General features: G+C 35.8%; 2 protein-coding genes and 1 pseudogene across 2 annotated transcripts; all 3 read right to left on the reverse strand.

The window, feature by feature from the left end:
- Positions 1–21: 21 nt before the first annotated feature.
- Positions 22–810, reverse strand: LOC132301042 (zeaxanthin epoxidase, chloroplastic-like). The gene has a single exon (XM_059798335.1). It carries the CDS (start codon positions 463–465, stop codon positions 22–24), a length of 444 nt encoding a protein of 147 aa, XP_059654318.1. The 5' UTR covers positions 466–810.
- Positions 811–9,292: 8,482 nt separating this feature from the next.
- Positions 9,293–13,338, reverse strand: LOC132301043 (zeaxanthin epoxidase, chloroplastic-like; annotated as a pseudogene).
- A 2,103-nt stretch (positions 13,339–15,441) lies between these two features.
- On the reverse strand, positions 15,442–16,104 carry LOC132301045 (uncharacterized). The gene is made up of 2 exons (XM_059798336.1): positions 15,897–16,104; positions 15,442–15,785 (listed from the first exon to the last, which is right to left on the reverse strand). The coding sequence occupies exons 1-2, from the start codon at positions 16,102–16,104 to the stop codon at positions 15,442–15,444; spliced, it is 552 nt and encodes a 183-aa protein (XP_059654319.1).
- Between the last annotated feature and the right edge of the window lie 174 nt (positions 16,105–16,278).

Raw genomic sequence — 16,278 nt, forward strand, 5'->3', positions numbered from 1 at the left:
TCTATAACAGTAAAGAACACACTACTTGATAGCATACCATTTCCCAGATAATCCGTCAGCAAAGCCATTGGTCCTATTACCGCTAGCAAAACCTGCTTTCAAAATTTGCTTCATGACATCCTTATCAATGGCTTCCAAAACTGCTAAAGCATTACTCGAAAGCTGAATTGGGCCGCGGTGCTGACCCTCACCCCTCACCGCACTCAAATCCTTCTCAAACACCTTCACTTCAAAACCTCTGTGCTTTGCTGCCAGAGCCAGAACTAGCCCCCCAATACCTCCTCCGGCAATCAAAATCCGAGGCTTCTTCCTTGCACCCTTCTCTTCATCTAAATCCAAACAACCCCTTTCTTCACACTTTATTTTATAGCTTCTCATACCAAACTTCTTTACTCTAAAATCAGAAAATTTAACAGCACACTGATAGTATTCATTGCAAGAAGCAAGACACTTTAGAGCTGCCATTGATTAAAAAAACAAAAAAAAAAAAAACAAGAGCACTTCTCAACTTAAATTTTATTGGGATTCAAAAAGCAAGAAAATTTAGAAAATAGTCTAAACATATTGGGATTCAAAAATATGTACAAATTCAGGTGAACTTGAAAAGTCCAAGATAGAAACTGAAAAAACCCATTTGCCAACAAAATAGAAATGACAATTAAATTACACACAAACTTCTTTTACGCTTTAAAAATATGAGATTAGAAAAACCCAAAGGAAAATTGTTCAGACATGCACAAAGATTTTCATGATCACAATCAAAAAAGAAAATCTGAAATGAAATCATATATTAAAAATATATACAGTGGGTGAGCTTTGGATACAAGGAGAGAGAGGGAAGAGAAAATGGATTGAAATTGAAAACCCAGAATGGGCATTGACTAAAATGAAGAAAACAAACCCATAAAATAAAATCAAAATCTGATGTTTGCATGTGTAAGTACTTACGTAACGCTAGTGAGAATAGTCCCAAGAAGGCAATGTATCACCATTGACGAAATTTAGACAGCGATGGAAGAGCGAGAGAGGTTTCTCTGTAGCCATTTAGAACACAGAAATATATAGGTTTAGTAGTAACATATTACAGTATATTTGACTCCATTATTTCTTTTGCCTCGTCATTTTTGGTAGTTTTTCTTTCGTTTGAATAGAATTCAAATCCTATACGTGACAAAAGTCACAGTCTGAAACTTTGATGCGTCTTTTTGAGGCTTCCCTTTTTTTTTTAGGGTTGTACATTGATAGAAATGTTACATTATTTAAAGCTAAACACAAATTTTGTAAAAAACAATGTCATAAATGATTACATGATCTCGGGATTCCAGCGCAATTGTAAAGACCAGTGCTTCGCATAAATATATATATATTTTTAATGCTGATACAAATTGTAATAACAGAGTGTTTCATGATCCTACTAAAAACTTAGACTTTGTCTGGATATATAGAAAAAAAGGAAAAGAAAAAAAAGAAGAAGATATTATTAGTTATTAGAAAAAAGAAATGATATCAATAATTTCGTTTGGATAAATAGAAGAAAAAATAAAAGAAATGATAGTATTTTTGTTTGTATATGATATAGAAAAAAGAAGAAAGAAATGATACTAACTAAATTATTATCTTATCCTTTTAAATAGAAGGGATATGAGTGGAATACTATTTTTTTCTTTTTAATTATTGAGGGCACTTTTGAAATTATAAAAATATTAATTAAACGCTGTCATTTCTCTCCCTATCTTCTCATTTTGTAAGAGAGAGAAAATGAGGGATATGCTATCCCTCACGATATCTTTCTATCATTTCTTTTCTCTCATTTTAAATTATCCAAATAGACTTAACACCTATCATTTTTTTTCTTTCCTTCCATGTAAACGCACTCTTAAGTTATTAGGTGATATTAACATTCAACCTACGTATACCCAATTACTTTTTCATCCAAATCTAACGCGGTAAAAGCCCTTATAACATTAATCTCTGCAAAGTCAATTGGTTCCGAAAGTAAATTAGTCATACGACTTCACACACACACACACACATATATATATATATATATATGGGAATTTCTTAATTTATGAGTAATTCTATCATCCGCTAATCGATTTTTTTTTACCAAACTCCAATAAATAGTTTGACTCCTATACAGTAATTAATAAAATAATTTTTTTTATTTTAGAAGTATTTAATTCAACAACTGGCGTATCTATTGATAATAAAAATTAATCGGGACTTTTATCATTTTTCTTAACTTATTTAACAATAAAACCTAAGGCTAAACAAACGTAAAATATTCTTTTTAAAAAATATTTTTCTTTTTCAGGTAAAATATTATTTTATTTTTATTTTATCGGTATTTGACAAAGTTCGGTAAAATATTATTTTATTTTTATTTTATCGGTATTTGACAAAGGTCGATATTGAAGTTGAGATCGAGTCCATCGACCTGTGTATGTAAAATAATTAACCAAAAATTAATGAATAAATTATTTTTATTAAATTTTAATAGATATTTTTTCTAAATATTTTATGACAATTAAACAATAAAAAATAAACAAAACTAAAGGGAGCCTTAATCATATGCACAAATCAGGCAAGTAAAAGATGATGCTCGTAGTTGGACAGCATCAATTTATTCCTCTTGCACCACCATCTATTTTCAAAAACTGGATCATGTACTGTATTGCATGTACAGTCCGCAAGTCTCATTGCACACTTGATACTTGTGGACCGTCGGATTTAAATACAAAATTCATGTATTCGTGATTCAGACGCCTCATAGGTCAAATCAATTATTTTTCAGGATATAATAATAATAATAACATAAAGAAGAGCATTTCGTAACAAAACAAGATTTAGGCATTAGTCAAACCCACCCAAAAAAAAAAAATTGTCTTGACAGTCACTCAACCTCATAGAGTCAAAGCTCTTGCCTAATAGCGTGGATTATGTGACTCAAAAGTCTCAAATCATTAAATTTAGAGTGAAATTAGTGTCTTCCAATCTAAAGAACACTCTTGCGTTGGAAATAGAATGCCCTCATGGTCAACTTCTCCTTGCATACAAGTAAAATATGAGAGTTTAATGGAGCTTAAATTCAATAGGAATCATCTACCATCTCAAATTGGATTCATCCAAGTCCAAACCATTACAACTGTCCCATATATATATATATATATCTATATATATATATATTGAGATTTGATCAAAAATCCAGCTTGAAAGAAATGAAGCCACCCAACTTGGAAAGAAAAATCTATCATTTAAAAGTAGGTATCCAATTTGTACAATGCAATTTTGTTATTCAACCCCCGTTCCAACTCCAGCTACCATCACTATATGACATGTTATTTCAATAACACGTTTTTTGGATTATAAACGAAATGCTCTAAATTCATTTTCTCTGACTTTTGTGCTTCTTAATTACCTTGTCTTTTGGGTTTTGGAGGTTCCATCATCCCTTGAACCTTAACTTCGGAGTTCATCAAGATTCAGACGAAGCCAGCACTACTTATGTTGCAGTAGGATTTAGTCTTTTCTCTTTCACCACAACCTGCTAGGAGGGCAACACAACCAATCAAAGGATTTTTCTTTAGAACTGATATTTAATATAAAAGAAATAAGACAAAAAGGAAAAGAGAACTTTAATCCATAGAATAAAAGAAGATAACGAATTGGACGAAATAAAAATATGGGCCATGTAATGTTTAAGTGATTTATATATATATATATATATATATATATATATATATATGTATATTAGTGGTGGGACCCACATGATATTAAAACACATATAATGACTTTATACTTCAGCATATCTCAGTCTCTCTCGGCCAGTCTTCTCTCTCTCGTGCTGCTTCTTTTTCTTCCTTTTTCTTTTACAAACTTCAACATTTGATTGCTCTTTCATTTCTTAGTATTTTTAAGTGCCGTTTGCGGCAAAACGAAGAGCACGGCGAGCTCTACACGTGTATACCAATAATTTCAGTTTTGAGCAACTTAGGGAGTCCAAAAATCTTGACCCATTTTGAAAGTTTATCGTGCAAATTGAGAGTTTTGCATAAAATAAAAATATGGGTCTCTAACTCCTACAATCTTGTTCCTTTGTGAATTAATTGTTCTTGATTAGGGTCCTAGCATGCTAAATTGTGATGATTGTTCCTTTGTGAATTAATTTTTCTTGATTAGTATCTTATTAGTATTCTAACATACTAAATCGTAATAATTGTTCCTTAAAGTACCTTGATTGTATATATGAAATATGTGAGAATGTGTATTTAATTGAATTATAATGTGTAGTTAAGTGAATTGTATGAAAAAAAAAATAATAATAATAATTCCATGCCAATAATGCTTAAGAATTTGTTAGAAATTTTATGTGAAAGCATGTTAATTATGTGTTAAAAATTCTCTCCAGTTCCATATATGCACATAAGCATTGGGCATGAAAGAAAAGGGAAAGTGTTTTGAAATTGAGTTAAAAGGGGATTTTGGGGAGAATTTGATAAAATGATTTTTTGAGAAAAATCCGGTCGCCGCGGAGTCACCAAAGGACCGGTGTGTTAATATAGCCTAGAGGGAATTAGGGAGATTGCCCTAACGTGGTTGAGCTATTTGGGCCCCAAATGACGCTGCGGAGGTACCAAAGGTCAGTGACAGTAGCCAATCCTTCTTTCGTGTCGCTACGGAGTCACCAAAGGGCGGGTTATATTAACAGTTTGTGAAGTAATGATATTTTTCTGAAAATGGGGAGTGACATGCATAACATTGCATTCATAGCACGAGATTTATTTGCTTTGAACTTAGAATTGATATTGTGTTTTCCCGGCTTTGCATGACCCCAAATTCCTATTGTCCTATTCCTTGTTTGAATTCACGGGGACACAAGAGGTGTGTCTTAGGCACCACCTACTGAGCAATTTTGCTCAACCCTTTTACTTAACATTTTTTTTTATTACAGGAAACAGGAAAGAAGTGGCGGATGACATTCTACCACAGACTTAGTATGGATTAGGAGCTTATTTTGTTGTTTTTGTACTTGTGTCACTCTATTTTTGTAAGACTAAGCATAATGTACTTTGTACAATGACTTATGGACTTTGAATATTATAATTATACATATGGGCTAGTAAAGCACAGACATTTGATCTTAATTTTGTATTTTGGGACTATAATTATGATACTTGGATGATATAGTATGTGGTTGTACCACCATAGAATGTATTAGATGTTTATTGTGTTGGGATATGTTAAAAATGCTTTTAAATAGGTTGTTGTAGGACGATTTTTAGTGGAGGTCATGCCGAAATTTTTTAAAAATTGTGGCATCAGTTAGGGTCGTTACAAATTTGGTATCAGAGCCTTGGTTCGAAAACCATTAGGATGACGGGTAGAGGCCTACATAGGGGTTGCATGGGAAGTCATTTGCATAGTTTAAGTGATTAATTGTTAAAGTGTTTTGTTATGTGCAAAATCATGCTTAACTGTTTGCTTGTTTATATGCTTATGTGCTTATATGCTTATATTAATGTGTTCATTGCATAGTCTTGCATGCTAAGTGTTAGTATAACATCCTTTTATGTTGAGTTGTTCACGGTTGGACCTTAGTGTTATCGTTATTGAATTGTTTTCTTTGTTTTATAGAACGATGTCACGGCATGAGGAACCCAGGAAAGTTGGCCCTAGGTCAACAAGGGGTGATGTTGGCGAGAGCTCGAGCTCCAATCCGGTGGAGTCAGTTGATGAGGACACACTTCTTCGGGATTTAATTGCCCCAAGAGTTGTTCCTACAAGGAAGGATAATGTGGAAGCACCCGTTGAAGAGGGTGAAAGTTCGGCGGAACTAGTATTGAATCGCTTGTTGTAGAAGGCCGTAAGGGCCACCATTACTACTCAGCCGCAGCCGATACCACAACCGGTAGTGCAAGTGGAGGAGACGCCAGCACATAAGCGTCTCAAGATTATTAAAGGGTTTTCTCAATTGATGCTGGTAATGTTTGAAGGTGGTGCAGATCCCATGGTAGTGGATGACTACATGGAGCAAGTTGAAACTCAATTGACTTCTATGGATGTGACGGAGGATCACTTGAAAATCATCCTAGCCACTTACAAGTTCACAAAGGATGCGAAGTTTTGGTGGAAATCGATCACAAATCAATATAAGATTGAAAAGATGAGTTGGGATAGATTCAAGGAGCTGTTCTGTGAGAAGTATTTCCCTACCTCCAATAGGTGGGAGTTAAAGAATCAGTTTATTGGCCTTATCCAAGGCAATATGTCAGTGACAGAATACGAGAATAAGTCCACATCTCTTTCCCACTTTACTCCAGAGATGGTGAGTAATGAAGTTGATAAGGTTCGGAAGTTTATCTTCGGATTTGACTACAAAATAAAGTCGTTGTTAATAGCACAGGGCATCAAGGTTTATTCTGAGGCAGTGGAAAGAACATTGATGCTAGAGGAGGAGGCCAAAGATAAAGATGCAAGGAGGGAACAGTGGAGACAAAAGAGGAATGTAAGACCATCTGCAGATAGACTTTCAGGGAAAAGGAACAGAGGGTGGTTCATTTCAGTTTCAGGGGCAACAGTCTACACAATCCGCTCCTACCACTCTTATGTCAACTGGATCTGATAGGAGTGCAGTTGTTTGCTTTCAGTACCAGCAGCCTGGACATTACAAGTCCAATTGTCCCATGAGATTGTCTTCAGTTTCTTCAGCTCCGAGGGTTTGTTATGGGTGTGGCTAGCAGGGCCACTTGATTCGAGACTGTCCGGGTCAGGGAGCAGGCACCACTAGTGGCAGAGGGTCACGGCAGAGGCCGTCACAGTCGGCTACGATCCAGTCAGGTTTCAGACCACCTCCACTACCACAGCCTGCCATGTCTTCTCAGGGTTCACGAACAGCTAGGAGGGATACTTTTATTGTGTCGGTACAATAGTCTGGTGTTCAGATTAGTAGTTCACAGGCACAGGCACCGCAGGGACGTGTCTTTGCACTTGCACCGATTGATGCATCTCCTGGATCTTCAGTTCTCCGAGGTATATTTCTAGTGTTTGGTTCTTGGGCCTGTGTTTTGTTTGACTCTAGTGCATCTCATTCTTTCATTTCATTATCATTTGCACTTGCATCGGGGTTAGAGATCAATTTCATGGATTGGGCGTTGTGTGTTGATACGCCAGTTGGGGTTTCAGTGTCATTGAGCCGAGTTGTGTGGGATTATTCCATTGTGATAGCCGGGCGGACTTTTGTGTTTGATCTTATCCTTCTGGAGATGACTAACTTTGATGGCATTCTCGGGATGGATTGGTTAGCTTCATTTCATGTTACGATTGACTGTTACAAAGGAAGGGTTACAATTTGCACTCCCGAGGGAGATTGTTTCTTTTTCGTGGGAGATCGGAGTGATTCCCACATTTCATCGTTTTATGGAGTTCGTGGACGGAGTCGTGGTGATTACTTCTTGGCTAGCCTTATAGCCGAAGAAGATGATGTTGTGAAAGAGGATTATCCTGCGGTTGTTCATGATTTTCTGGATGTATTTCCGGAGGATTTGACAGAGTTGCCTCCACACCGAGAAGTGGAGTTCTTTATTGAACATTTGATTGCTCCCTCATTTCTTAGTGTTTTTAAGTGCCGTTTACGGCAAAACGGAGAGCATGGCGAGCTCTACACGTGTGTACCAGCAATTTCAGTTTTGAGCAACCTAGGGAGCCCGAAAATCTTGACCCATTTTGAGGGTTTGTGGTGCAAATTGGGGGTTTTGCATAAAATAGAGGTAGGGGTCTCTAATTCATACAATCTTGTTCCTTTGTGAATTAATTACTCTTGATTAGTGTCTTAGCATGCTAAATTGTGATGATTGTTCCTTTGTGAATTAATTTTTCTTGATTAGTATCATATTAGTATTCTAGAATGCTAAATTGTGATAATTGTTCTTTAAAGTGCCTTGATTGTATATATGAAATATGTGAGAAGGTGTATTTAATTGAATTATAATGTGTAGTTAAGTGAATTGTATGAAAAATAATAAAAATAATAATAATAAAAATAAAAATAAAAATAAAATAAAAAACATGCTCAATGTGTTAGTTTTCCATGCCAATAATGCTTAAGAATTTGTTAGAAATTTTATGTGAAAGCATGTTAATTGTGTGTTAAAAATTCTCCCCATTTCCATATATGCACATAAACATTGGGCATGAAAGAAAAGGGAAAGTGTTTTGAAATGGAGTTAAAAGGGGATTTTGGGGAAAATTTGATAAAATAGTTTTTTGAGAAAAACCTGGTCGCCGCGGAGTCACCAAAGGGTCGGTGTGTTAATATAGCCTAGAGGGAATTAGGGAGATTGCCTTAGCGTAGTTGAGCTATCTGAGCCCCAAATGACGTTGCGGAGGTACCAAAGGTCAGGGACAGTAGTCAATCCTTCTCTCATGTCACTGCGGAGTCACCAAAGGGCGGGTTATATTAACAGTTTGTGAAGTAATGATATTTTTCTGAAAATGGGGAGTGACATGCATAACATTGCATTCATGGTACGAGATTTATTTGCTTTGAAGTTAGATTTGATATTATGTTTTCTCGGCTTTGCATGACCCCAAATTCCTATTGTCCTATTCCTTGTTTGGATTCACGGGGGCACAAGAGGTATGTCTTAGGCACCACCTTCTGAGTAATTTTGCTCACCTCTTTTATTTAACATTTTTTTTTAACAAGAAATGGGAAAGAAGTGGCGGATGACATTCTACCACAAACTTAATATGGATTGGAAGCTTATTTTGTTATTTTTGTACTTGGGTCACTCTATTTTTGTAAGACTAAGCATAATGTACTTTGTACGATGACTTATAAACTTTGAATATTATAATTATACCTATGGGCTAATAAAACATAGAAATTTGATCTTAATTTTGTATTTTGGGATTGTAATTATGATACTTGGATGATATAGTTTGTGGTTGTACCACCATGGAATGTATTAGATGTTTATTGTGTTGGGACAGGTTAAAAATACTTTTAAATAGGTTGTTATAGGACAATTTTTAGTGAAGGTTATACTGAATTTTTTTAAAAATTTTGGCATTAGTTAGGGTCGGTACACGCGGATCACAATGAGACAGGAGGCTCTCAAATAGTCTGAGTGGAAAAAGAAAAAGTAGTTGTCAGCTTCAACTTACCAGTTTTAATGGCTAGAAAAGCTAGTCAAAGATTTCTCTCTCTTTCTCTCTCTCACACACACACACACATTTTGTTGATTATGATTCTGGCAAAAATGGGGATAGTCTTCAAAAACTACACGTGGCATTTGACAAGTTAGAGGTGGATTGGAACAGTTTTGGCTTACCAATAGCCTGTTATTGTCCAAGTCATGAATTGGGGCAAGCAGATTTCCAAAAATGCGCGTGCAACATGAAATACAGGATGTGGTAAAGCCAGATTCTGCAACAATGAGATAAACATACAAAGAAAAATCCATTACCAACTCAAAGAAAGAGAAGCATTAGATAGATCAAACAGGGGATAGGAAACGTACATGCACCGGGCCAAATCCAAATTCCATATACGGTCGGTAAAAGAAAACCATTCTCGACGCTATTCGGTTCACTGCATGAACTATGCCAACACGGAACATTCTTTCTTCTCATATCTGTTTACATTAATCCACACAAGTTAGGGACACTGATGCATCTCAACAACACCTACCAAATAGTTTGCTTAAAAGCCAAATAATAAAAAGGAATGACAATTTACAGAAGGGACATGTTGAGGATAATGGGCGACTTTAACTTCAAAAAAATACAGATAATTAGAGTGGCATCACCAACCTTTGGACATGACTACTCACATCCGAGCATACATCCAAGAATTCAAATTTTGTGGGGACTTGCCCCTGGGGGAATTAAGTCAGCTCAGTGACCTATGGTTAATGAGCCGTGGGCCCAAACAACTGGATTTATTACTCAGAATTTTTTTTTGATTCTCTCTCTTTTAACTGTTCTTGGAATTAAGCTGAAAAAATAAAAATAAAAATTTGCGTAGGTTGGAATCATCATTAAATCATGAACTTTACACGTATGCATTATTTATATAATTACAAGGATATTTTTCAAAATGCGCCCAAGAATTACCTCTTAAGTGCTGAGACAATTTGATTCAACAAGCAATTATCAGAGCCACTTTTGACAACCTTATCAAGCTCAAGTATAAGTTGGTAACAATCCTGCAAGTGATTTCCAAATGAATGAGCCTATGGTAGCAGTATCTAGGAAAAATATCTTCAACCACCTTTTATCAATACATAATCATACTCTTACAATCTCATTTCTAAGCTCTAGAATCCTTAAATCATCATCCCACATGGATATCTCTAAGATTTCTTTAAGATTGAATATAACACTTTACTTATCAAAAAAAAAAAAAAACAGAGATTGAATATAACACTTAAAGAGTTGTTTGTGAAACACATGAAAAAGAAATCGCTTCAATTTGTTTTCTGTTGCATTTGAGTGAACACATTGGATTTAAGGGTAGTAATTGCATCGCTATAAACAGATGGATCATATATGAATGTGTTTTTCAAATGAATCTTGTAGTCTTAATTTACTACAAAACTTAAATCACTTATAACATACCTCAATTGCCATACAACCCCCTTGGCCAAGATTTGGCTGCATTGCGTGAGCAGCATCACCTACCAGAGTCACACGTCCATTTCCCCAGGAGTATATCATGTCGATATCATAGATGTTTCTCCGTAAAATCAGATGCCCTGGTGTTTCAGAAATTAGCATAACCACTTCATTGCACCAGCCGCAAAACAGTTTCAAAAGCCTCTCCTTTTCGCCTGCAGCATTAAAGTACAAAATTCAGATTAAATCTTTTAGCTAGGCATTTATCACAAACTTGAATTAAGAGAGTCAGAGAGTTGCCTCCTGGAGGATCAGTAGTCGAGGGGGACTCCTTAACGAATGCATACCATTGCATCTTCCCATTTCCAACATCTGCAACAGCAAAGTACCGGTTCATTCCCAAGAATACTTGATACCTGAACAGCAGAAAGCCTAAATAAGCAAATCTCGTAATTATGGGATGCTTCTATCTATGGATGCACTATTCTATTAATGCAAAAAACTATAATAAATATCAATGCCTACAAACATAGATATACTTTTTGTAGTCTAAAATTGTAGAAAAATTTCAAATACATGTATTTATTTTAATCACAAAGTAACCGTAGAGCTACTTCTAAAATCTTGGAGATTGAGAATTATTGAAGGGTGAAAACTTGTGCTTGATAAATATATCTCCCCCCATCCCTAATGAACAACCAAAGAGAGCCAAAAAAAGATAAAAAGTTGTTGTATCACTTTCTCGAACTCAAAGTTAAATCTTGAATCAGTAATTACATACCCAATAGAATCAATACATGGCGGGACAATGTTCGTTAGCCCAGTATAGCATGTGTAGTCTGAATATTTTGCTTCTTGGGCCCCAAATAGTTTTGAACGCACCTAGAATGAAGGTGATAAAAATGTAAAAGTTAATTAAGGGAGAGAAAAAGAATTGGCTCATCAAAAGTATTTCTGGAGAGAAGGATAAAGGAAATGTGACCTACTTCTGACCGTATCCCATCTGCACCAACCAAAATATCGCCTTTATACTGCATCCCATTTTCAAGGATCACGGTGACCTATAATATATACAAAGAGTTTAGAGCTCAATACAGAACTCAATTAAATCAGAGAGTCGGAGAGTCACATATTAGGGCATTTCAAACCTTATTATAGTCTTCCACAAAGTCCACAACTTTTGATTTGTTACTTAGTATGTGATGCCCAACTGCGTTGACTAGGATGTCTTGCAATTCCATTCTACATATAAAGTGAGTAATAGGAAGTCCCCTCCTTACAGCAGGAGCCATAAAATCAAACTTTAAAAACCTGGAGAAAGAGAAAGGAGCCGATTAATCTGAATTGCTGGTCTGAAGCCCCAAAAGAGAAAGATGGTGTCATTTCAGTTGGAAAACCAGCAGAAAAAACATGAGCAAATCAATCTGATTAAAGGGGAAGTTGAGGCAAATTTACTAATAGGAGAGAAAATGAAGTGCTAGAACCTAGATTGAACAAAAATGTAGAATAAATTCATCAAATCAACCACCTCAAAAAGTAGGAAAAACTAAGTGGAGTTTAGTTGTGATAAAAGTGTGACTCTCTCATTCAACAATATTTATGATGTGCTAAAGAAATGAGAAACACATTCCATCTTGACGCAAACTGGAAAGCTGAGTTTTCAAAGTTACCAGATCAAATGCTTGGGCTTTGAGACTCAATAAGGGAAATTGGAATATTATAAGTGCATAATGAAGTTGCTAAACAATTCCCATCATGAAATTCTTGTGAGCAGTTATGCTGCTTCGTTCATTGTTGCACTTCAAGCTCAAGCTCAACCCACCTTGACCAAGACTCTGCTGCGGACATATGATCTTGGTTGAGCTTGTTCAATGGTGCTGCTGATCTATTATTACAATACATAGGACACAGTTAAGGCTCGAGATCATCTCATTACTCTTTTAACAGTGTGATAAAGCCAATCCCCAGTGTCTCACAAACAACAATCATGTAAGGAAAGAATAAAAGAAAGAGAAACGGAAATGCATGCTCAAATTTGAGTTCCTTTCTTGAACATTTAATAGCATTTAAAAAAAATGTTTTCCTCCATTCGTTGTGGGAATCCGGCAGATGTTTAGAGGAGAGCTGCAATGGAAAGTATCATGTAACATGCATACATTTTTTTATTAGTTATGTGAGTTATACACAATTGACAACCAATCTTTGTTGTACATAAACATGTAGATGTAACATCTATAGAAGTAAAGAACACACTAATGGATGAGTACTCTTTTCAAAATTCAATAAAGAATCATACCATTTCCCAGATAATCCATCAGCAAAGCCATTGCTCCTATTACCGGTAACACAACCTGCTTTCAAAATTTGCTTCATGACATCCTTATCAATGTCTTCCAAAACTGCTAAAGCACTACTCGAAAGCTGAATCGGGCCACGGTGCTGGCCCTCACCCCTCACCACACTCAAATCCTTCTCAAACACCTTCACTTCAAATCCTCTGTGCTTTGCTGCCAGAGCCAGAACTAGCCCCCCAATACCTCCTCCGGCAATCAAAATCCGAGGCTTCTTCCTTCCACCCTTCTCTTCATCTAAATCCAAACAACCCCTTTCTTCACACTTTGTTTTATAGCTTCTCATACTGGACTTCTTCACTCTAAAATCAGAAAATCTAACAGCACACTGGTATTCAATGCAAGAAGCGAGGTACTGAAGAGTTGCCATTGATTAAAAACAAGAGAACTTCCACTGATGCATAGTGGGTAGTATGTGCATTTATACACTAATGATACTGAATTTCACTCAAAACACATACAACAACGACGACAACCAAACTTTTTTCCCAACTACATGGGTTAGCTACATGAATCCTATATTTTTATTCTGAACTTCACTAAAACATGTCGTCGTCGTCGTCATCCTTACCTTTATCCCGTACAAACGGGCTGGATACCGGCCTATCTTTTTCCACTTTTTCTATTATATGCCGTATCTTCTACTAGATTTAATTTTTTGAAATCATTCCTTATCTCATTCCATGTTAGTTTTGGTCGATCTCTTTGTTTCTTACCCTCTATCCAATTCAAACTTCCTCTCCTCATCAGTGCATTTTTTGAAATCATTCCTTATAGGTCTGCGTTGAATATTTCATACCACCTAAATCTACTCTCCCTTATATCCTTGCTCTTTAATGAGGAGGTCATACCATTGAGCTAGATGCCCCCTTTGATCACATGATGCTAAATTTCACTTACCAAAAAACACACTTTTTGTTTTTTATACGGTTTTCCTTTTAATGTTGTGCATGAGATGAGTTCAGTGAAATAGCTTCATAGTCTTAGAAAATAATGAAATTAGACACAAACTTCCTTTAGGCTACACAAATAAAAATTGATCAAACATGATCACAATAAAAAATAAAAAAATCTGAAACGAAATCAAACAATACAAATTTACCACACAGAATGGGCATTGAAGAATACACACCTATCAAAAATCTCATGTGACTCCTGTGTCTGGGCACACATACGTTTGTGTGGGTAGGTGCGACAGAGAGATTCTCTGTATCCAGTTAAGAGCAGCTCGGTGTGGTGTGCCCGGCCATACCTATACCATTTGCTCTGACACACATAATTAGAGCATCCGCAGCCCATTAGCGGAAGCCTTATTCTGCGAGCCAAACCAGCTTTCGGTCCTCCAGCGGCCTCTTCAAAATGGTAGGGCCCATTTGAGGCTCACGGGCCGGCTTGCGGTATTCAGCGAGCTGGCCCGCGATCGGGGTATTTTTTTTTTTTTTGTTTTTTATGGGTCCAAAACGACGCCGTTTGGTTGCCTTTCTTTTGTCACTTTGTAGCAGTGCACCAAACACTGCCTTAAGGCACTGTTTGGCAGTTTTTTTAAAAAAAAAAAAATCTAAAAATAGGTTCAAGTGAGCTCTTTTTTTTTGAGAAAAAAATAAAATAAAATTCATTAAATAAAAAACATATTGTTTAGGCACTATTTATCGAAAAAAAAAAAAAAAAAAAAAATTTGGGCCAAAAAAAAATTCAAAAAGCTTTTGTTTTTTTGGTTTTTTTTCCTTAAAATTTGTTTTTTTTTTTTTTTTTTTTTTTGCTTTAAATTGTAATCCTTATTTTCTTATTTCCAATTCATTATTTTTAATCCTTATTTTGTAATCCTTAAAGTTGAAATTTATTTGGGCCAAAAATAAATTCAAAAAGCTTTTGTTTTTTTTGGTTTTTTTCCTTAAAATTTGTTTTTTTGTTTTTTTGTTTTTTTTTTTTTTTTGCTTTAAATTGTAATCCTTATTTTCTTATTCCAATTCATTATTTTTAATCCTCATTTATTTGGGCCAAAAATAAATAAATAAACTTTTTTTAACACTTTTTGTAAAAAAAAAAATTAAAATTACAAATTCATCTACTTATTCCCATAGAATTTTCTAATACTTATTTTCTTATTCCAATTCATTATTTTTAATCTTAAAAAACCATTACATAATAAATATTCTAATACACGAAATGTCATAACATCTTAAAAGCAAATAAAATGCAACATAAATTATACATCTTCATCAGCATAGCGGTTCCACAAATTTTCCATCAAATCATTCCTCAACCGCGTATTTGTCTCTCTGTTGCGAATTTGAAGTTGGCGAGAGGATATGTGTGCCGCTAAAACTGATGGGCATCGACTTAAAGTGGGAATCAGGATTGCATCCTCTGGTGGCGGAGTCTATCTTCTAACATTTGCATGACGCTCATTTTCAATGATCATATTGTGAAGGATGATGTACGTTTTCATTATGAGGCGCAAGTTATCTTTCTCCTAGTAACGCACTGGTTCTTGCGTTATTGCCCACTTGATCTGCAATACCCCAAAAGCCAATTCCACATCTTTTCTTGCTGCCTCTTGTCGCTGAGCAAATAATTTTTCTTTTGTTGTGGTTGGGTGCGGGATGGTCTGCATCAAAGTTGCCCACTTAGGGTATATACCATCAGACGGGTAATACCCCATTCTATAGTGATGTCCATTCACTACATAATTAACCGGAGGTAATTGGCCATTGATGATGCCGTTGAAAACCGAGAAATGATCCAACACATTTATATTATTGTGTGAACTCGGCATTCCGAAGAATGCATGCCAGATCCACAAATCTTGTGAGACAACTGCTTCCAATACGAGAGTATTCTTACCAGATCGTCCCCTATGTGTGCCTTGCCACTCCACTGGGCAATTCTTCTACTCCCAGTACATACAGTCGATAGAACCAAGCATACCTGGAAAACCTCTCTGCTCCCTTTCTTCAAACAACCGTGTTATGTCGGCTTCGTTAGGTAGGCGCATATACTCCTCTACATACACAGCAACAATAGCATTACAAAATGCCTTCAAGCATTTAATGGCAGTTCTCTCGTCGATTTTAATATACTCATCATAGTGATCGGCTGCACAACCATATGCGAGTATACGAACAGCAGTTGTCATTTTCTGTATAAAAGACAACCCCAGACGACCAGTTGCATCCTTTTTTTAGATAAAGTAGTCATCATAAGCTTTGACATCATTAAGGATACGAAGAAAACGTTCTCGTCGCATCCTGAATCGCCTGTGAAAGTACTCCGGTGGATATGTGCAATTCTCGTTAAAGTAGTCTTTCAT

The sequence above is a fragment of the Cornus florida genome, unplaced genomic scaffold, assembly GCF_030987335.1.
Source record: "Cornus florida cultivar Cherokee Brave unplaced genomic scaffold, ASM3098733v1 CherokeeBrave_3.0.0_Hap2_Chr03, whole genome shotgun sequence".
NCBI classification, from domain to species: domain Eukaryota; kingdom Viridiplantae; phylum Streptophyta; class Magnoliopsida; order Cornales; family Cornaceae; genus Cornus; species Cornus florida.